The sequence below is a fragment of the Rhinolophus ferrumequinum genome, chromosome 14, assembly GCF_004115265.2.
Source record: "Rhinolophus ferrumequinum isolate MPI-CBG mRhiFer1 chromosome 14, mRhiFer1_v1.p, whole genome shotgun sequence".
Classification (NCBI taxonomy): domain Eukaryota; kingdom Metazoa; phylum Chordata; class Mammalia; order Chiroptera; family Rhinolophidae; genus Rhinolophus; species Rhinolophus ferrumequinum.
This window is the reverse complement of record NC_046297.1, coordinates 56,565,751-56,589,223: the sequence shown is the minus strand read 5'-3', so window position 1 is coordinate 56,589,223 and position 23,473 is coordinate 56,565,751. Positions and strand designations below refer to the sequence as shown.

The following is a 23,473-nucleotide window of genomic DNA, read 5'->3' as shown; positions in this document are numbered from 1 at the left end:
GGTGGCGGGCACTGAGCGTCCCTGGGGCTGCAGCCAGTCTGGTCAGCCATACCCAGTACCACACTTCAGCATAGCTCAGCTGCATTTATCTCACACCAGGACCTGTAGCCCATTCATGTGCAGAAAGACTGTGTGAGCAGGTGGCGTGAAGAAACTGAGGCTCAGTGGTTTTTAAAAATGTGTTTATTCCTCTCATCCTGATATAATTTACCACAATACCTTGCGATGGCGCAGTGTGTTACAGTTTATACTGCGTGGACATGATCTCACTTGATCTTCACAGCTCTGAGGCTCAGAGAAGTTCAGTAATGTGCACAGGGTCACAGAGAAAGTAGTGGGTCCAGAACCCAATTCCTCATACAGGTTTTCTAAGTTCACGTCGGCTGTATTTTCCATTATATTCTATTGCCTCCCTTCAGCCGAAATGATAATAGTGTTTCCCCAATAATAAGACCTAGCCGGACCATCAGCTCTAATGCGTCTTTTGGAGCAAAAATTAATATAAGATTTTATATTAAAATAAGATCAGGTCTTTAATATAATATAATATAATGTGATATAATACCGGGTCTTATATTAATTTTTGCTCCAAAAGACATATTAGAGCTGATGGTCCAGCTGGGTCTTATTTTCGGGGAAACATGGTAGCTACCATATATGGATTGCTTCTAATGTGCCCAGGCTTTACTCAAAATATATCACTTAATTCTCACAATGTAAGTATGACCCGCATTTTGCCAACCAGGAAACGAAGATTTAGAGAACTTTTCCAAGATCACTGAACTTGAAAATAGCAAAGCTGAAATTCGAACCCAGGTTTGGCAATCTCTAAAGCTGCTTAACCACTAAGCTTTTAATTACTAAGCTCTTAACTACCATGCCAATGCGTCGCAAAATTTAGGGGGTGCATCATAATTACCTAGAGGGTTTTTTCATACGCAGAATTCTGGGCGCTTCTCCCAGAGTTCCTGATTGAGCGGACCTGCTTGAGCCTGAGAATTTACATTTCCACCAAGTGTACCAATGATGCTATTGGCACCTGCGAACCCCTGCATTAGGCCACACTGTCCCCCTTCCCCGGTTGCACTGAATTGCTGCCAGCAAAAATGTGTTTCATATGGAGGGGAAGGACTTTTATTATGCTTTATTACATGGCCCATTTTAAATGGGGTGTGTCCCATTCGTTATCTGATACAACTTTAAGGAGAACATTATTATGGCATGGAATTGTACTGGTTTCTAGGTTAAATTTTTATTGCATTTTTCTTTACAGTCATTTATGAGAACTGTTCTCTGGGTGTCATCACCTATACAGTGGGGGAACTTAATGCCCACCTGAAAAGGGTAGCAGAACCATTTACTAATTAAAGCTGTAAATTCTCTGAGATTAGTTGCCTCCCTCATCCTCTGACGTTCTTCCTTAGGATATCATGGGTTAATTCTCTCTTGTTTTTAAGAAGTTCATGATTTTGATGTGATTTACATTTCTAAACTTAAGTAATATCGGGGAGAATTAATCCTTTCAAAACGATTGCCCCCTCTCCCTTGATCCGTCATCTCCCCATTTTTCCCCCAATCCCTGTCCACTGGTAATCACTAATCTGTCCTCCATTCCTATAACGGTATTTCATGAATGCTATATAAATGGAATAATGTGGTATATATCTTTTGAGATTGGCTTTTTTACTTAGCTTAATTTCCTTCAGCTGGTTGTGGGTATCAATAGTTCATTTCGTTTTATTGCTGAGAAGTATTCTAGGCTACAGATGTACCACAGTTTGTTGAATCATTTACCCCTTGAAGGACATTTGGATGCTTTCCCGCTTGAGGCTATTAAGGATAACATTGCTGTGAACATCCGTGGATAAGTTTCTGCGTGAAGATAAGTTTGCATTTCTCTGGGACAGATGCTCAGGAGTGCAATGGATGGGTCGTATGCGAAGCCCATTGTTAGTTTTAAAAGAAACTGGCGAACCATTTTCCAATGTGGCTGCACCACCTTCCCTTCCCAGCCGTGATATATTAGGGTTCCAGTTTGGCTGCAGCCTCATCAGCACCTGTTATCATCAGTCGTTTTGATTAGAGAGAAGTGGTATATCACTGTGGTTTTGATCACCATCTCCCCAATGACAAATTATGTGGAGCATCTTTTCGTGTGATTATTAGCACTTTGTGTTTTTTTCTTTGGAACAATATCTCTTCAAATCCTTCATCCGTTTTAAAATTGTAGGATTTGTCTTTTTATTGTTGAATCTAAGAGTTCTTTAACTATTCCAGATCAGTTCTCTTTCTCGGATTTCTGATTTGCAAATATTTTCTTTCTATGGGTTGTCTTTTCACTGTCTTGATGGGAGATGGGACAGAGGGAGCCCAGTCTTCTTGACTGTCCTTGCCTGAACTTCTAGAAGGTGGAGCTGGTAGGCATTGGTAATGGAACGGGACGTGGCTCCAATGCCCCAGATGCTCAGTTCTTGCCGAGATTTGGTGGATTCTCAGGAACGAATGTTTTTCTATTTGTCATTATGCCCTTAGGACAATGTTCAGAAACTGTCAATGAATTTTTTCAATAATTATTTTTACCAGTTAAATTGCTGTTTGACTGTGGCGAGCGGCCACTGAGTTCCTGACTGAGTGCATCTGGAAGGCCAGTGTTCCATAGTGTACTTTGTACATAGTGTACTATGCACGTACCCCCAGGTGACATTACGCCTTCCCTTCTCCTCAGCCTTTTTTCTCCTTAGTGAGTGATTCTTTGGTAGGTCTAGCAACCGGAGAAGGATCTCTGCACAGCACTTGCAAAACAGGAACAATGCCTGGAACATAGTATTTCTTGAAAAAATGACTGCATAAATGAATGAGTTAAGCATCTAGAAGGAAGGAGATGTGAGAACATGAAAATGGAGGGAGGGAGGTCCACAGAAGGTGTGAGTGGAAGGGCACAAAACACCCTGTGGCTCAACTGGAACCATTGCCCATCTTCTTGGGGGGCATCAGTCAGTTATAACACAGTGGTATTTATAAGCTCATTGTCACTAGAGCATAGAAGAGAGGCTGGTTCATGGGCTGGGAATGGTTAGAAATCTGAAAATCATTGTTGCAAGTTATACATGTATGAGTATATGTTCGTCTTTGCATGTCATTATGAATATATATATTAAACACGTTGTATATTACAGATATGACAGACATATATACAGTAGTTATGGAAGGCTTTGGAGCAGTGGGGTGTTCTCAAAGGTCATTCTTCTTTCTTACCTAAAAATGATAACATAATAATAGGATATTCAAACTATCTTTAGTCTTCTAGCCCAGCTGGCCCATTTTGCAGATGACAAAATGGAGGCTCAGAAAGCTCATGTGTTGTGTTCATAATGTCACGTCTACCTAGTGGGTTCCTGATTCTTGCAAGAATACTCATTCCACGTCTCCTGTTAACCTCTTATGTGAACGAACCCAAGGTTTAATCACGTAAGCTTCATTGGCTGCATCAGCGAATATTCGTTCTAGACAACCACTTAAAATTCAACACTCAGGCATAACTGTCATTTGAGTTTCTCCTCTAACTTCTCTGCTTTTCCTCTCCCTCCATTCCTTACCTAAAGTAAATTCTGCAACTGGCAACTTTGAAACGTGTTACAATCCAGACTGTTAATAGGGTTTTACATTTTTAGCAGCCTAATGATGAGGATGTAGGATCCTCCGTGCTAGTCCCTCAGGGGTTTCTATTCTTGGCATTGCTTAAACTTTGCAGTAGCCTGAAGTATATTTGACCTTTTTATATGAAAAAACTTCAGTTTAAACTTTATACGTGTGTGTATGTGTGGTGTGTACACACGTATTTCCCTCTTCTCCATCGATTAGTTAGAAATTTAGACATTATCAACAATTGAGCTTAAAAATACTTGTCAATATTTTCCCTCTGTTTGGGGAGGAAAAAAAGAAGCCATTACCATCGTAATTTAATATTTTCTTCCTTAACTAAATTTGAGCCCTGTTAAAAATCTTTTCTATTTTGAAGTCTATTTTGCAGTTTAATTAATGCATCTAGGGTTTTTATTTTACTCTCAGTGGAGATATCTTAATCCATTCATAGTGACCTTTTCTTGTGCAAATTAGTTGTACACGCTTGTTTAAGCAAATGGTCCTTTGCATGATGTCTCTTCTTAATGACGGGTTTATAATTGAAAATTGGCTTACTCCCATATGCCTAGTTTGTATGAGAATATAAAAATAGATGTGGACTTTAAAAATATAAATGTATATATCAGTATCCCAGAAAGAGGAGGGAAGTATCCAGTGCCTTTGGGCTATGATTAAATTAGACTATTAAGAGTCAGAAAATGCTGATGACATATGCTACTGTCAAAGTCACACCTGTCTGATGAGCATTGGAAGCTCTTGAAAAATGAGAGTGATTTCGTCTTAGCTCTGAGAATCTGGGCCTTCACAGAAAACCAGTCATCTCCAGTTTCCCAACTTTTCCTAAATTCACAGTGAACTTGAAAGTTTGTGTTTGTGGAATGTGTTTGCAGAGAAATCACTTTTACAGGGATAAACCTTAAACAACATGAAATGCTCCTTATCTTTCCTGCACTTCACCAGCATAAAGAGACAGGTGACACTCGTGTTATAGTTCACATTTTTTTCAAGTGCAAAAATAGTGTAATACCAATAATGGTATGTGTGTGAAAGAAACAATCATCTCGTCTGTGGCCCAGTTCCCTGCATCCCCTATTATTTTAGTTTTATTTTTTTAAAGATTTTTTTATTGGGGAAGGGGAACAGGATTTTATTGGGGAACAGTGTGTACTTCCGGGACTTTTTCCAAGTCGAGTTGTTGTCCTTTCAGTCTTAGTTGTGGAGGGTGCAACTCAGCTCCAGGTCCAGTTGCCGTTGTTAGTTGCAGGGGGCACAGCCCACCATCCCTTGCAGGAGTCGAGGAGTCGAACTGGCAACCTTGTGGTTGAGAGCCCGCGCTCCAACCAACTGAGCCATCTGGCCACCAGGGAACGAGTGGCAGCTCATTGACTTCATTCTAGTTGCGGAGGGCACAGCTCGCTGGCCCATGTGGGAATTGAACCGGCAGCCCCATTGCCCAGAGATCATGCTCTAACCAACTGAGCCACACGTCCGCCCCCCCCCCCCCAATTATTTTTTTTTCCTCTTGATATTTCTCTTTCCCCCTTTCTTAGGCTAGCTCCTTCCCCTATAGGTCATGTCAGCCACTCTTACACGGGAATATTTGTCTGGGGTAACTGAAGGTTCTTGGTTAAATGTAGAAACTCCAGGTTGAAGGAGACTGAATGCTGTTTTGTACTGTAATGGAGGTTCTCTGAGTAGGTTTTAATAGCATGGTTTTATGGGCGCGGGACAAGAGCAGTCTTAGTTTGGTGAACGACGCAGCATTAAAAAAAGAACAACTAGCAGTGATTCTTTATTTTTTTTTAAGCGAATGGGGACAACACATTTCATCAACACACAAAAAAATCTGGTTTTGTAAGCAAAGGCTGAGCAAGCCAAATTGGTACTGGGACCATCAGAGTTGTTTTCTATGCATTGTTTGCAAATGGCCTTGATTGTTTTGTCCAACATGAAGGTTCACATTTGTTCTCCATGCAGCAGCCCCCACCCATGGAAAAGGGAGAATAGCCCACCCAGTATATTTCCCTAGTTGCTCGGGCAATTTCATGCAGGTGTGTGCCCACAGGTGTGCCTTAACCCCTCCCCCACCCCCCAATTCCTAACGGGTCTTTGTTCACTGATGTCTCCTCCTCTCCTTTTAGGTATGATTATCGGGAAATGCTGCACAATGCCACTTTCTGTCTGGTTCCTCGTGGTCGCAGGCTCGGGTCCTTCAGGTTCTTGGAGGCTCTGCAGGTAAGAGACCCAGAATATGGCTGAGGACGAAAGGCGGACTGGGTAGGTTGAACCTTAGCATTTCTCCTGGGATCTAAACAGAAGGCGTGGTTTGCCTTGAACACCTGAAATCTGTTTTCCCAAGAACATCTGCAATGTTTTTCCTAAGTGGGGGGCGCTGGGAGGATTTACTCCCTGCCTTTGGACGTGAGAAGATTCAGCGGTTGCACCCCCAGGGAGACTGTGTTCCTCAGGGACATGTCTGCAAACATAGGGAGGATCTGACGGCCACCAGGCAGCCTAACTGGACCCCTCATAGAGATCCTGCTCTTTTCATGGAAGCCAGTCTCAGGAGCAATGGAAATGGCTTATGGATGGTACTCCCCAAAAGCAAATTGTCTGCTCTGTCCCCACTGTCAGTCGTTGCTCAGTCCGTCTAAACTGTGAGCGTCATGCCCAGCAGGGTGGTGCTACTCACTCAGCCCAGCTCTTCCGAGGCTCTGCGGTTCACAGGTTCCGGCTGCAGCTCCGGGACCTCTGTGGAGTCTCTGTTCATTAACCTCACTCTGCAGAAATGCCTTCTCCTATTGAGACAGTTGTCTAGGTTTGCCACCTGGAAGCTGCAGCTAGCCTTCCTGGATTGCCTGCAGGCGTGCACTTCACCTCTCCACTCTTCTTGCCCTTGCTGCTAAGTACGTTCCTCCTCTGCACTCTGCACCTTGCCTGAATCTGTGCTTTTGTCAGTGCTTCTTAACTCTCAGGATTCTTCCCTGTGCTCTGACGGAAGAGGTCCCTTCTCTTGAAAGCCTTTTCCAGCACACTCTGTATGTTCTGCGAAGCATACCGTCACTGAGCCTCTTGGGATGTTGCATGGAGCATTGTCCTCTGGTTTGGATTATGAGTTTTCTGGAGCCAAAACGTTGTCACTAGCTTGGTGTTTCTTGGCTGTTAGATCACTGTGCAGGTAGAAAACTGGGGCAGCTGGTTTGGATCCTTCCACACTGAAGGGAGCAAATTTCTGGTTCAGATGTTCGCAAAGCATGGGGAAGGTACGTACCCTGGGATAGTTACATCCACAAAATGCTTTGTAGGGAATGCTGAGCCCTATTCTATGCTCTATTGCTCATGACTTTGGGGTAAAGCCTTTGCAAGCAGACTTGTGGCAGTTACATTGACAAAGCCGTTTATATTCAGGGTTGGTTTTATGCTAGGATTTTGTTGGTGAAAGATTTTGTTACAACAGTAAAACTTCTCCAACGAGGGCCATCGTCTCCATGGAAGTAAGGTCAGCCAAACCATATACTAGAATAGAAATGGGGTTTTAGCATTCTAGGGCAAGACTTGCAAATACTAAAATCTCGGCTGAATACATAAAACCTTCATGTGACTTGATAACTCATACAAGCTTACTTTCCTTCTGGCCTGAACAGTCCAGGATCCATGCGATATAAGAAATGCCCCTGATTGGAGTGGCTCCTGTTGTCGTTTCCGTCAGCCTCATGACGTCCCCTTCTTTTCACAGGCTGCCTGTGTCCCTGTGATGCTCAGCAATGGATGGGAGTTGCCATTCTCTGAAGTGATTAATTGGAACCAAGCTGCCGTCATAGGCGATGAAAGATTGTTATTACAGGTAAGGAAGGGGTTGTGGCCCTCAGCACATCAGTGGATTTTTACTGCCCCATCCAAACTTTCAAAGAAGATGAATCCAAAAGGTCAGCTCTATAAAAGAAATTTTATCAGGAGAAAATTGCCTGTGTCATGGCAAATATGAAGTCATTTAATATGACAACTGTGCATTTTGCAACACAAAATCTGCCCAGGTCCAGGGAATATATTAGGAAAAGGAGAAGTTGCAGGTAACGGGTATGAGCTTTCATGGTGAGGAGAGGGGTGCATCCACCGCCTTCGCTATCCAGAATTTTTAGAAATTATACAAGAGAGGTTTTGTGCAATCCTACAACTTCGTATTCCTCTCCTCTGTTTCTGTGTTTACCTTCAGATTAATTTTCAGAAAGAGAGAGGCCCCTAGGGTTGATTCTTATAATTAGTGCTCTCATTGCTCAAATGTTCCACTCTGCGTACCTGCACGAGTGTTATCTTTAAGATCTGTAATTGAAAGAGCAGCCTCTAATAAAAATGTTTTTTCTAATGCATTTTTGGCCACTTAGATTTTTTTTAAATTTAATTTTATTGCGGTAAGAACACGTAATCTGAAACCTCTCTCTCTCGATTTTGCAGTGTGCAGTACATTCTTATTGATATAGGTGCAGTGTTGTACAGCAGGCCTCTAGAGCTTTCGTCTGGCTTAACTGAAACTTCATGCCGAGTATGCCCTTTCCCTGCCCCCCGGCCCCTGGCAACCATGGCTGTACTCTTTAAGTCTATGAATTTGACTCTTGTAGATACTCTTTTAGATACCTCATACAAGTGGAATCATGCAGTATTTGTCTTTCTGTGAGTGGTTTATTTTCCTTAGCATAATGTCCTCGGAGTTCGTCCATGTTGTCCTATATTGTGAAATTAAGACTTAATGTTGTTCAAATGTCCACAGTACCCAAAGCAGTCTACAGATTCAGTGCACTCCCTATCAAAATCTGTGTGGCATTTTTTTACAGAAATAGAAAGGCAATCCGAAAACTCATATGGAACCACAAAAGACCTCATAGAAGCCTAATCAATCTTGAGAAAGAAGAGCAATGCTGGAAGCATCAGATTTACTGATTTCACAATATATTACAAATCTACAGTCATCCACACAGCATGGTACCAGCATAAAGACAGGCATACAAAGCAATGGAACAGAATACAGGGCCAAGCAATGAGTCCACATAAACATAGTGAACTAATTATTGACCAAGATGTCTAATAAAAGTATAAACTTCTCTAGAGCTGCCTGGGAGGGAGATATAATACAGAGAATTCTGAGGGCCGCAATAGTTGGTCACTAAGGATTTCCCAAGCCCCGTTGTGCAATAATCTTTAGGTTCTACACAAACTGTCAGGCTCCTTCCTCTGAAATTATAGAATATTTTTATGCTTTTCTTTCATGGCATTGTGTACGTTAGTTTGAATTACCAAAATATTTATAGAATGATTTTTTTTAATGTCCTTTCTTTGCTACCCAGAAAATTAAGTTTCTAACTCCGTTGTTGATTCTCCTTCTGTGCTGCTGGCTACTGTGCTAGCTGGCTGGGGGAGGGAGGCGCTATTCTCCCTAAAGTAACAGGTGACATGTATGTAGCTGAGAAGACTATGGATTAGGTAAGCCAAGCTAAACACCACTCCCAAAGCATTCCTTCTGCCTGCTCCTCTAGTCTGAGAGCTTAGTGGCCCCTGGGACCTCCAAAACACATGAGGAATCCATGGTCTCTGGCAGTGTCCTCCCCACATAGAGATGGTGGGTACCTAAAACATTTACTCATGAAGGCCAAACGACAGTGATAAATATGGTTCATTTCCACGTTGCCTTTTTCCTTTTATGATTTTGAAAAAATAATGCATGTTCATTAAAGGAAATTGGGGAAAGGAAGGGAATAGAAAATATGAGCCATCATTTCTCCATTTGCACACCAGTGTTCCTGTGAATTTGATGTGAATAAGTGGGGAGTTTGTCTCCGAGGTAGAGACCATTTCCGGATACTAAATTGTGGTTGTCCACTTTCTACCATTTCACCAAAATGGAGGTGTATTTCACCTTCCAAAGCAACCTTTGGCGTGACTCTGAAGATTTCGTTCTTCATTTTGCGGCCACCCAAAGTTGCTAGTATTTTCCCCTCTCATATGCAGTCAGTCTTTGCATAGCTGCCTCCATATTGAACAGTGACTGCACTGCCGTTGACAGTGGCTTTAAAGAGCTGGCAACGCGCCCAAATGTCTGCTCTGGGAAATGTTTTTGTTATGTTACAATTTTTCATTTCCTGTTTTAGAACAGCTCGGATGTTTTTATTTGCATACGTTCCCGTCATCAAGTCACAAGAGAGCTCCGTGTGGCTTTTCTGTATCTATTTTGGTAGATCCCATGAGTTTTGTTACCATACATGACTTTTTATTAAGACTTCATTGAGTTCTGCAGCTTCCAAACAATCTGGCCACATCAGAATTACTTTATCACTTTCCATACCTGTCTCTCAGGACAAGCCGATTAATAACCAACAGCCAAATGCCATTAAGACTTGGAACTCTGTCTTTTCAATCAGTTGGAATTATCTTCCGGAACACTTTGCAGAGCACTGTCAGACACTCGTATGGTGCACACAAACAGGTAGAATATATTTCACTTGGTGTAGGAACATCAAGATGTGACTTAATAAGAGAGGGGAGTATTAATCTGTGATAGTCCCTTCGTCCGTTCATAACCACTGCCTCCTTAATTTTCTGGAGACCACAGAGTGATAACAGCTTTCAGCCGTTTTCTAATGGACTGGTTCTTCATGCCGGTGATGAAACAATGAAGTCAACTTACATAACACTGAGAAAATAGCACTGACATTTAGAAGAGGTCATGATTATGAAAATCGAGCGGAATAATGTCTGTCTTTGGCAATCTAGGTAATTTTGTCAGTGAGTAAATAAAAATAAATTTGCTTTGACTCCTCAAGCATCCATGATATAAATGGTTTCTCTACCTTCTCCAAGGATATTTTAGTTCCGTTTGAACTGAGCTCTGGTTTCAGGCTCACGTGTGCCTGCCAGTGTTTCTCCTTTACCTGTCACCTTCATGCTTCTTCAGTGTTGGGAATCCAGATACACACACTCTGGAGCACAGATTTACCATCTGCTTTTGGGCAAGGCCAAAGCCAGTGAGCTTGTTCTTCTGTTCTTATTGTGAAGGTTTTTTATCGCTCCTCTTAGAGTAATGCTACCACCTCCTTCCTTTCCTGTGGAAATTCAGATGTAGTCTGAGTCTCAATGCCATGGGTAACTTTCTTCTTAAAGCAGCAAAAACAGCATTCCCATTTCAACCCAGGCCCCATGTCTGATTAGTTATGCATTAGGGAGGCCAGCATGCAGAAAAAGGTGAACACAGAAGGGCAGTTGCTTATCAAAAGGACACTCCGCTATGCGTATAGACTCCATCAATGAAAGAGACCTTCACCTGAACATGAAGGTGGGACGCAAGCTCAGGCAACTCACCAGAAACCCAGGAAGTAGCACGTCAAAGCTGGTCCAGACCCAAACGACTTCACATGCAGACGTTAAGCAACGGGTCCACCTTTGAATAGCATCACCCTTGTGTCAATAATAATCACAGCAGTTGTAACGAATGCTATATGAATTAAGCTTCCCGTGCTCTAGGAGCTTTGCTAACACTCATATGATCTTCGTTACAACCTTCCTATGTTAGTCCTGTTTGCTCTTCTTAAGAGTAATGTACCACCTCCTCCCTTCCAGTGGAAATTCTGATGCAGTCTGCGTCGGAATGCCATGGGTGACTTTCTTCTTAAAGCAGCAAACACGACATTCCCATTTCAACCCAGACCCCCATTTTGTAAATGAGGAAATGGAGTCTTTGAGAGATCAGGTAATTTGTCCAAGGAAGCACAGCGAGCAAACGGTGGGGTCCAGGATTCCAACTTGTTCTGTCCAACACCTGTGTCCCATGCTTAACCATTAAGCGACATTGCTACTAAAAATAGTGGCATTCCTATGGTGGCTTCAGATGGCCATGGTCAAGTCAGCTCTTATTTCTTAAATAACTGCTACAATGAAAGCTGCTCTCCTAGCCTTAAAATGAACAGCAGTATGGACAGGACCCAGATCCCTCCTTTAAAATTGTGTAGCATGGTAGAGAGCAGGGATAAATAAACACGCATGTGGTTGGAAAGATTGCGTTAGATTGGGGTTCAGTGCTGTAGCCAAAAAGAGAGTTCTGGGGAGCGGAACAGCTCTGGGGAGGTGGGGCGGGAGAGGTAGATGCACATAGAATTGACTAACTGCAGCTTTAGATTCATTGGAGAGGCTCAGAGACTTTCCCTGAAATGCCCTTGAGTAGGTAATAATGGGGAGTCCCTGGCGTGTCGTTAAAGCACTTGGGGATGATGTCTGCACCCCCTAACATCATCAGCCGTTCCCCAAGACCTGCAGCTCCTCTGTAAAATTTGGTTGTCTGTGCGCAGGATCGAGGATTTCTGGGACTCAGAGGGGAAAACGGCAATCGCTACTGTGAGAACACCCTACACAACTGATAAACTGCCTCTGAATCTTAGAGGTGAACTCCCACTTTCATGCATGAAAGAAAGGTCGTTAAAGCTGATTCCCAATAAGTGCTGTTTTGTACCTGACACCTCTTAAGGGCTTTTGAACCTAGTAGGTCTGTATGCTGGAAGCTGAATGCTACAAAGAACAAAAGCCAAAGTGGGTTATTTCGATCCAATGGCATCTCATTGTTTTTCAGTTATAGTTATTATGTGTTCACCTTGTGTTACAGATTCCTTCTACAATCAGGTCTATTCATCAGGATAAAATCCTAGCACTTAGACAGCAGACACAATTCTTGTGGGAGGCTTATTTTTCTTCAGTTGAGAAGATTGTATTAACTACACTAGAGGTAAGTGGGACCACTCTGCTCTCTGTCTTGAATAATGGTCCTTTTTACGCTTCTCTCAGCCTTCTGCTTTGCTGGTGGTGATGTGTAATTAATTGGTCAGATGGGGTAGAACTGCATTTTCTGTGCTTGGATGTGACAGTTAACCCTTTTTTACCTGCTCCTCCATGCCCAAGCAAATACCTCCATCACGGACAAACTCCACAAGGGAACACTGACCTGAGGAGAAATTACACTCCTGACACACAGATCAGCTCTGTCCCACATCACTTCAGGGATATGTGGCTAATGACTGTCCTCCTGCCACTCATACTTAACGGGCATCTTTGGAAGACATATTTCTGGAGCCCATTTAGAAAACACATAGTGACACATTAGGGGGGAACTTTTCTGCCATTCTAAAAATACGAATCCTTTACTGGGCACCATAGGCCAATGGCATTGGAGGACAGCAAAATTAATTCTCAAGACATACAACCCAACCAGCATTCATGCTGCAAGAATGTGTTAAGAAGACAAAAAAGATTTCACCATCTGGTGCAGAAAGTGTTAAACTTTATGAAACCAGAAAATCTTCTAGGCAGGTGGGTGCCCATCTTCAAGTTGCTTTTCTTTTCCTTTTTTTTTTTTTGAGGCAGGAGGCAAAAAGGAAAAGGAAGCCAGGAGATGATTCAAATCTTTGGAAATAGAGCAGATAGCAATGGCCTGAGGCTACACCCAAGTAGCACAAAGAGCTAAGAAAAGATTTAGGAAACTGCACACTCATGAATTACATGCTTGTAGGAAGGGAAGCAGAGGACCTCTGGTGAGGCACTGCACTGAAGGGATTCAGAGGTGTTTGCATAATGAGGCAGGGCCATGTGTGGCCTCACTTCTGCAGTATTTACTTTAGAAAAGTGATTACTGCTCTAAAAGTTATCGTGACTTGGAGCAAACACTGAGAAGTCGAAGTAATACCAAGAAAATTGAAGTCACCCTGGTTTGTTCCCATCGCAGTTTTCTTGCCATCCCGGTGTCAGAGCCAGTGCTGATCCTGCCCCAGGCACAGTGAGGCATTTACTTACCTACCTGGAGCCTCCCGTATTTCCCCGAAAATAAGACCTAGCCAGACCATCAGCTCTGATGCATCTTTTGGAGCAAAAGTTAATATAAGACCCGGTCTTATACCGGATATAATATAATATAATACCAGGTCTTATTTTAATATAATATGCTGGGTCTTATATAATATAATATAATATAATATAATATAATATAATATAATATAATATAATACCAGGTCTTATATTAATTTTTGCTGCAAAAGACTCGTTAGAGCTGATGGTCCAGCTAGGTCTTATTTTCAGGGAAACACAGTAGCTTGGGTTCCTGCTCTTACCTGGGGGTATGCTCTAATCAGGTTGTCCTCTCATGAATGGTACATTTTTTTTTTTCTATCCTGGAACCAGGTGAAAGGGCTACTTAGGACTGAGGTCCACCCATCAAAGTATCAGCTTCAGATTGGCTTCAAAAGGCTACCTTATTGCAAGCAAACTTCTCATTCCTCCAAAAGCACTCCTTTCAATTAAAATTGATTGAATCTTCTCTTTTGTTCATAGCAGCAGATTTGAATATGTAATAGATGCTACCCTTTTCATTTCTTTGATCCTGTCCTCCATCCAAGACCCTTCCTAGACCCTTCTTAAGGAAAGTTGAATGTCAATTTTTTCTTTTTTCCTATTGAAATAAGAGTGCTTTTTATCAAAGAAATGCATGTTAATTTTAGAAATAATGGAAAATACTGAAAGCATAAAAATAAAATATTCTACCTTTGAAAAATCACTATTGTCATATATACACACGCATAAACACATATATTAGTTCTTTGCTATGCAAAGGTATAAATATGTTGTCATTTCTTTTAATTTAAAAAGGAGTATTTCTATTCTTAGTTTATAACTGTTTTTCAGCTTCATAATGTGCTGTTAATATTTTCTCATGTTATTAGATTTTTCTGTGATTATTTCTGTGATTATTTTAATGTCTATATAATACCCCATTCATGATATCACTTAATTTCTTTAATGAATCCCCAATTTGAAGATTTACAATTGTTTCTGGTTTTTTGTTATTATATACATTGTTGAAGCACAAAATTATTGGGCTGATTCAAGATTACCTCCTCAGGATATTTCCTTGAATTAGATGTTCTGGTTCAAAGGCTATGCTGAATGCTAAGATTTCTAACATGAATTGTCGATTTTCCTGCAATAGAATTGAACTAATTTATACTCCCTCTAGCTTACATGAGAGGATTTGTTTTGTTTGATATTTCGTTTATTCACTTTTACCAATATTGGATATTGGATAGTGGATATTGGACTACTCCCAATATTGGATATTGGACTACATCTGTAAAAATGACAAATTACTATTAATTTATATTTCTTAGGCTAGTAGTAAGAATGAATATTTTTCATATATTCCTTACTTAGGCAATTCCCAAAGAAATAGAAATGGCCACAGAGTTGTCCCACTTTTTCTCATTGTCAATAGCTTATTACGTTAATGTTAACCCTTTGACTCTTTTGTTGCAAATGTCTTCCCCCAATTGCTGGCATGCCTTTCTATTTTGTTTATGATCGGGCAATCTTTTCATCTGTGGCTTTTCTATTTGCTACTGTTTAGAAAGGACTTTTCAACCCATAATTTTGTTTCTATACACACACACTTATATTATTTCTATACACACACACGTTTATTTTTTTACATTTATCTTTTTAATCTAATTTACTTTTATGAGTGATCTGTATTGAAAGTATAACCTTTTTCTGTTTCAAGGACAAATTGTTATGTAGTTGTCCCAATGTACTTCTTCAGTGATTCTTTCCTCCGTGTTTTCACATGCCACTTTTAAGAAGCGTTGGGTCTGTTTCTGGCCTTTTCCTTTTGCCCTATGTGTTGTCCACTGTAATACTCCTAGATCACATGTTTTTTGTTGTGTTTTTTTTACCCTGTATGCCATCCTTTGGTGAACGTCTATTTATTTGACCAATTTGCTATTGTTGACTATTAATTATTTATTTCTGATGATTTATTTTTACAGATATAGATCCTTTGTTTAAGCAGTGGCTTCTACATGTATCTTAGACTACATCTCTATTTCTTTAGAATAGAGTCCTTGAAGTGGGATTACTCAACCAAAGAACCTCAGCATTTCTAAGGCTCCTGATATGTGATGTCAAATTACTTTTCAAAAAGGTTGTATCAGTTTAGACGGTCACAAGCTGTCTGGGGGAGACCCTCCCGCTGCACGCTTGTCAGCCTTAAGGACCATCATTTAAACACACACATACCCAACGCTGCTAATTTAACAGATGAAAGATGGTATCTCATTAATTACATTTCTTTTGAGTATGGTTTATTGCATAGATTTGGTCTCTTGCCTATTAAGTTATTGATGCTAAATTATCCTGTAATAACAGTTGGATGTGTTGTAGTCATCAGAATAGGAATTTAAGTCAACTTCTTTTTATCTTTGTGCCTGTAAAGGCTTTCTTCCCCTTGGATTGCAGCCATGTTGTTCTTCAGCAACACAGTTGTTTTGAAAACACTGCAAACCATATACTTCATTCAAATTTATAGCAACTGTCAAATATCCTTGTATAGTTCCAAGATTAGATTGTAACAATTTAACCTGTCAACCGAATTGCATGAGACCCCCTGCTTTCTGGATATTCTGACTCAGACTCTTTCTTCCTTGCTTGATGTAATTTTGGCCGTGAGAAGGTGATTACTTAGGTTTGGAGATTAGGAGTCTTAGAGTTGTAGGTAGTGTTTAGACACAATTGAAAACAGGCCACCTCTTCCTTCTCTCCAATGCTAGGGTCAAATTATTAGTCCATTCTGTTGCGCTCCACTCTGTCATACGAGTATTTGGGATTTGACTACTACAGTATTGCCAGGGTGATTGACATTTCCTAGTTTTGCAACGTGCAATTAAGGAGCTATTTAATCAGAGCTAGGCTCTTAGAAGCTTAGTTGTGTGTGTGTGTGTGTGTGTGTGTGTGTGTGTGTGTGTGTGTGTGTGCGCGCGCGCGCGCGCGCGCGCAACTTGAGAAGGAATAATGAGGAAGGACAGTGGTAGAATACTATAAAGTCAGTGTTCCTTCATGGATTTCATGATTTGTCAGAACCCTGCAAAACAGTAACCTGGCACAGAAAATTGAATCATAGGGATAGCTCAGTCAGAAGCAGGGTGAGCACAGGAATAGTGCATGACATTGTAATAATATATAAAAACAACTCAGGGTAGCTTGGAAAGCACATTTTTCATGGAGTTTTATGAAGTCTTCATTCTCCATTTTTCTCGTCAGTTATCTAACCATGCACATTTAAACCACAGTCTTGCTAATGCTGTTGTACAATGAAATTGTAAAACCAATAGGTAATGGAAATAGAAGACTGCTTTGGCTTGGAATGAGGTGACATATGGTGGCACTGTGTGTATTAGGTAACATTGCATTGGTCAAAAGACCAAATCAGGAACATGCAATGACTGTAACCTATAACCAGTAGTCCATTATTTGTAAAAAAGATGGCACAGAACAAAGAGAAATAAGGAGGCTGTCATTCTTCCCATCAAATTCACATTAATAAAAAATACTGTTATTACTGAGAGTGCTATTTGGGAATATACTGAATTAAAAAACCTTGTATTATTTGTGTGTGCATATATAAATATAAATATACAGATATATATATAAATACAGATATATAAATCTATATCGATCTCTATATCTATATATTTTATTGTTTTCCTTATAGCCAAAGAAGTGTCCAATCTCTAAATGTAATGTCTTTTTTCACAACAATAAGAGGGGGTACTAAGTGCCCTGAAGGGAGCCTGGGAGGTGTCCAGTGTAGCAATAGGAAGGATTGAGCTTTAGGAGAGGGACAATAAGATCTTTCTATTTGGTGAAATGATAGCTATACTCTTTCAAACTTTTGAGAAGGCAAGTTGATATAAACCTTTTAGAAAGATATTTGGTAATAACATGAACATCTTTAAAAGTAGTCATACCCTTTGACAAATTTCTTAAAGAAATCCTAAATGTAGAAAAATTTAATTCGTAAATGTGTTCATTGCTTTGCATGGAAAAAAATTGCACTATTGTTGGTCATTTAATAAGTAAACCATGAATACTATTAGCAATATGGAAAGATATCTATAATACATATCTACGATATTATGGCTGTGTGAAAATGGAAAAATCTATGCCTAGAAAACGAACACAGGAATGAGATTTTTTATTAATGGCAAAAAACAACAACAAAAAAATTAAAACTCAGGCGGCTCTTCCTAACAACTCTGAGAGCTTCTTATAATTAATGCGATGTTTTATAGTTTTATTACAAAGGAGAAAAGTGAGACATAAAAGGGGACCAATTGCTTGACCCAGTTTAAATTCAACATTTGCTGTTGCTTTCACACCTTTGCTGATATCTTCCTGTCAAGATCCATTTGAAGAGAATATAAAATGCTTATTGGTATTTCAGAAGAGTACTACTATAACTTATTATTGTATCCTTGAATTTTAAAAGATAGCGATGTTGTGATACTCACCCAAAAAAATCAATGCCAATGAGAAGCATAGCACCCTGAGACCTGAAGTGAGTGGTGACGCATTTTGTGTCATTTCTGAGTCCATGCCATTTGTATATAGGTCAGATTTATGATGATATCTATTGTCAATTTACTTTGTGTTTTCATATCCAAACTTATTGAAGTGACTACATGCTGGAAGGTACATAAATTTGGACAGCAAAAAAAGAGAGGATCTAATTGAAAAACTATAAAGGAAACTAAACAGACAGTAGATTTGAACAGATAATAAACAGCTGGAATAAACGGTGTACAAAGTGAAATGGCTAGCCATGTAAAAACCCTTCATAACCATGACAATTTTCTCATAATTAATCCCTAGACAATGACATTTTAACACATCTCTGCTATACCACAACGAGTAAACATTAATATTTTAGGTAGATTCCTGAGGTGTCCACCATATTAGAAACCTCTATCTAGCCATATAAAATTAGCAATTTTGATCTGGAGGAAAGAGAAAATGCAGAAATCAGTGAACAAAGATATTTGAGTTCTTCTAATTTTCCTCGTTGCTTCCTTTCTTCTTTCTCATTAAGAAATATAAACATGATAAGGTTTGCAAAGACAAATGTAGCTCACTTTATTACTTGCCTAGTCACCATGTGGGATGAGATGCGAGTGTTAATCACCTTAGCAAATAGTAAAACTCCATTGAAAATGGTCTGTACATAAAAATCACATTTCATTAAATGGGGACCTGGAAAATGATGATTTAGGTTCTAAATCTCTTGAAATATAAAGCAGGCGTTCTCTTTCTTTCTTTCTTTCTTTTTTAATACAAAAAAGAAATTGCTGAAAACATGAAATTCTCTGTCAAGTTAATTATTTGCCAAATCATATTTTAATGAGTGGTTGGTATAATTACAAGAATTTGAAAGACACACAGAAATCTGTAAAGTGGACTAATCACATTCATCTGACAAATGATTCAGGATGGGAGACTGTTTGACTCTGAATGTAGAATTTAATGATCTGCAAGGTCCCAAAGTCCAAAGAAACTAATGAACTAGCTTGGCTATTATTAGTCTTCATATGCCATAGCTCTTGTCCTGTTATGTAGGATGTTTTAAATAATTGTTAACTCACTACTTTTTAGGATGAAATATAGGAAAACTCCAGTTAACCAGTACCCCAAAGTCCTACAGTTGACTTTGAAAGGAAAATGAAATATGACAAGCAAATAAATCTGCTTCCTGAGTTAAAACAACAAATCAAAGCCTCACAGCTTCTACTAGAAGGTAGAGAGCAAAGTCCTACCTTCAGTATGCTCCCAGATCAGGCTTCACATGGTCTACCTTGACATCTCTGAGAATGGGAACAAATCTTTCTGATGTGGATCCAGACACAACTGCTAGATGCTGAGCCATCCAGGAAACCTTTCACACTCTCTTTTGAAATGAACATAAACTCATTGTTATAGAAAGACAAGATAAAATGTATGGTTAAACTGAAGTTTAGTTAGGAAATTTGATCAGCCATAATTCATCTCTTTCTCTTGCTCTCTCCTCCATAGCTCTGTTACTCAATTTGTGTCCCAGACATTTTTATAAGTGGAGAATTGGGGGGCGGGGGGGGTCACTACTTTGAGTGTCTGCATCCCTCCAGTCTGGATTGAGCACTATCCATATCAAATACCGTCAGAGTCTCATCCTCACCATGTGCTATGTTTTCGTTTTCTAGATTATTCAGGACAGAATATTCAAGCACATATCACGTAACAGTTTAATATGGAACAAACATCCTGGAGGATTGTTCGTACTACCACAGTATTCATCTTATCTGGGAGATTTTCCTTACTACTATGCTAATTTAGGTAAGTGAATTCCTTCCAGGGAGCTACCCTTGTATATCCTCCAAATGTTGTCAAGCTTTGAAGCCCCTTGATTTTTCTATTGTGCATTGGAGATTGCTTTCTAGAGCCCTGTCATAAATGGTGTATCAAGGTCAAGAATTACAAATCCAGCAGAGCTTTGCAAAGTGGGAAAAAAAAACCCAAAAAACAAAACACCTTTCTTATCTGAGCAGCTACACTTTGTTTAGTAAAGTCATTTCATTTTGAGAAACAGGCTCCCAAATTATGGATCATTTTGAACATGACAATGGTTAGCTATAATTTAAAGTCTCATCGTATATAAAATAGAGCTAGAAGATCTTGCCCTAATTTTTTTTTTCACAATCCCAACTTCTCACTCTCATACTGAAGAAAAATTGAATTTATAAAGGGAAAGGAGAAAGATTTAAGAAATATGACAAGGGAGAAATTTATCACTCATTCAACATTTATTATGCTCCTCTTATATGCTACGTTAATGCAATACTAGGTGATAAAAAGTCAAATGAGATGCAGTCTCTGCTCTCAAGCAGGTTTTAATTTAATCCCAATGGGGCAAAAGGAAATGAGCAGAGGGACAAAAGTCTACAAAATGCTACTGTATTGCCATAGATATTTTTGTATTTGGGGCCCCAGTTGCTCTAGTAACATCTTAGTAGATATTTTCCCTCATTCACAGTTCCAAATTTGAGAAACCTTGGGATAGTAAAGCATCTTTCAAGTTGACGTGGTAAAAAGACTCTGGATTTTCCACCCAGTACTGACATTCTCCAATAATTATCTCATGCTTTTTTGAGCTGCACGTATTTAGCTGATAAGATGAAACTTAAAGAAATTCATGGCCTGAAGTATCAACCAGTGACAAAGAACCCTTTAATCCAAACCAAACCTGTTACGGGAACCATATCAAAATCAGTAAATGGTTCACCCCAGGCAATATATTTAGAATTTAGTAATTTTCACATTGAGGCAGTATTTGATAAAATTTCTACATATTTCTTGTAGAGAATTAAGATCTTAAGTTAGCGCATAATGTGTAAATGATGCTTCTTAAAATGTCATAGAAAAATCAAAAAGCAATGATTTGTCCTCACTGTTAAAAAGGGAACTCTCCATCAGATTTGTTCTTGATCCTTAGCAGAACCTTGAATGTGTATCTCAATAATGGGAAAGTTAGCTTCTTTCCAACATTCAATTAAAGTACTAATTGGGTGATATAATTTGCTCTACAAACATTTGTATAATCCTTTAATATATATATAGTCTGATTCTTACCTTATTGTGTCAATATCAAAGCTTAATTTGAATGTCCCTGCACTCTTTTGTTCACATTTAAGCTACTAAAATGTGAAATTAGCGGATCTAAACTAATGAAGTTTTGGAACTCATTTTAACTGATCTCCAATTTCATAGTGAGTTCTTACAGAAAAACTCATGTGGGTGAGATGTCACCTCATTTCTTTCTCTTTTGCGGCAGTTTTGCATGTTTGTGATAGCTTTCTACCTAAGGCTTCAGAGCACACAGTTGGCAGAGGTCTAGATCACACACTGTATCTCTCAGCTATGTCACTGCTACACAAACAAGAGATTCTTGGGAGTATCGAGCCTTCCGCTCCAAAATAATGATGATGGTGATGGTGAAGATGATAGCAGCTAACAAAGATTGATCACTTGTTCTGTGCTAGGTCCTGTTGTAAGTGCTTTGTATTCATTAGCTCACTTAATTCTCATAACAACCCCAAACGTTTGATAGTATTGCTATCAACCCCATCTGACAGCTGTGAGAACACAGGGGGTTAAGCAATTTTTCCAAGATCCCACCACCACTAAGTGGCAGAACTGGGATTCAAAGCTTAGTCAGGCCCTGGATGCTGTTTTTTTGTTTGTTTCTTTTTTAATTTTACCACTTGCCAGTTATTATTTGAAATAGTAAAAATCAGACAAAAACCCCCTAACTACATAATTAAGAGTAAGACAGATATAAAGAAATACACTGCAAGAGTCCATTTACTTAAATGCTTACTAAGATGTAAGCAAGTAGAGTAAACCCTTTCTTGAGTTTGAGAGGGGTGTGTGTGTTTAGCCTTTAGGTACCTACAAAGCAGAAGGAAGGTCAGAGATATGCATCCCCAAGGGAAGAAATGGATATCAAAGGAAGAACCTGGAAAGGGACACTGAGCTGTAAATTATCAAGGTCTCTAGACACCGGCAGCAGTTAACCAGCAGCTTTTCACCTTGTGTTTGTTCTGTCAGGACATAAGAAGCGAAGGAATAATATGCTATAAGGGAACATTAGCTCCAGGGTGAGGCAATGGAGCAAGGAGAAATTCTCCAAGTCTTGTTTTTCAGTGCTTCATTAGGCTCCTCTCCCTTTTCTGTTTCAGGTTTAAAGCCCCCCTCCAAATTCACTGCAGTCATCCATGCAGTGACCCCCCTGGTCTCTCAGTCCCAGCCAGTGTTGAAACTTCTCGTGGCTGCAGCCAAATCCCAGTACTGTGCCCAGGTGAGTGGGGGGCTGACAGAGCAGCACCTGCCTCCTCCCGCTTAGTGGACCAGAGCCTCCCACTGCTTACCTGCTACACACTTTGCTCCCTGGGGCTCATCTAATGTCATGTCCTCTTACTCCCCTTTCATTTATCATGCCTTGTTTGTTATGCCCTTTTCATCAACTTAGAGGTTCTTGGAAATGAAATCTGCCACAGGTAGCAAGTGGATTGCAAAGAGATCTTTGCACTGGGGTAAGGATAAAATATATATATATATCAACACATTATACATTTTTAAAGAACATATTTTATATATATGTAAAATTTTATATGTAGATATTTATATGGATATATGGATATATACATATATATACACAGATATATACATATATACGTGTGTATATATATGCACACACACACATACATATATATACACACACAAACACATTTTTGAAAGAATATATAATAAGCCCATTATTTTTCTTTTAAATTCCAAAGTGCTAAAATAACAGAAATACCACTGGGAGGACCCAGAAAATGAAGTTTCAATGAAGAAACAGACTTGGTGTCAAGTGGTATCAACTTTTCCTTCACAGCAATCGTGACTAATTATAAAATTGGGAGCAGATTATATCTATGGCAATAATGTTTTCCCAATCAGTATCACTCCCATGCTTTTTACCAGTGGTGTTTCTGATTTGTAAATTAGTTTATAGAAGAATGAGGAAAGCATGAAGTCATGTTGAAGTATGCATTTTTGAACAAAACACACTTATTAAAAATACTAAAGTCACACAATCAGCAGCCATTCTGGAGAATCCAAAACATGAGCTCATGCTAGTTCTATCTTGGATTCTTTGATGTCTCCCACATTGCCTGGTGGAGTGCAAGGTCATAGCAGATATTGAGATGTTCAGCGTACATTGGTATTTAACTCGATCAGTGTTGTTATCTCATTCATCGTCATATGATCAGAATTTAGGAAACCACTTTATTAAGATCCTGCAACCCTGAAACTGTTTTGTTTGTTTTTTTCTCTCCAGCTTTCTCTCATCCCCTTGATGCAATCAGTGTGTTAGGTGACTCTTTTTCGCCTCTCTTTAGTAGTT

General features: G+C 39.6%; 1 protein-coding gene across 1 annotated transcript in view; it reads left to right on the top strand.

Moving 5' to 3' along the window:
- The window catches only part of EXT1 (exostosin glycosyltransferase 1), a 268,648-nt gene that overhangs the window by 228,970 nt on the left and 16,205 nt on the right, over positions 1-23,473 (top strand). Inside the window, exons 2-6 of the mRNA XM_033126112.1 lie at positions 5,784-5,877; positions 7,379-7,486; positions 12,284-12,403; positions 19,728-19,860; positions 22,263-22,381. Coding sequence (XP_032982003.1) covers positions 5,784-5,877; positions 7,379-7,486; positions 12,284-12,403; positions 19,728-19,860; positions 22,263-22,381 — 574 coding nt within the window. The remainder of the gene's footprint in view (positions 1-5,783; positions 5,878-7,378; positions 7,487-12,283; positions 12,404-19,727; positions 19,861-22,262; positions 22,382-23,473) is intronic.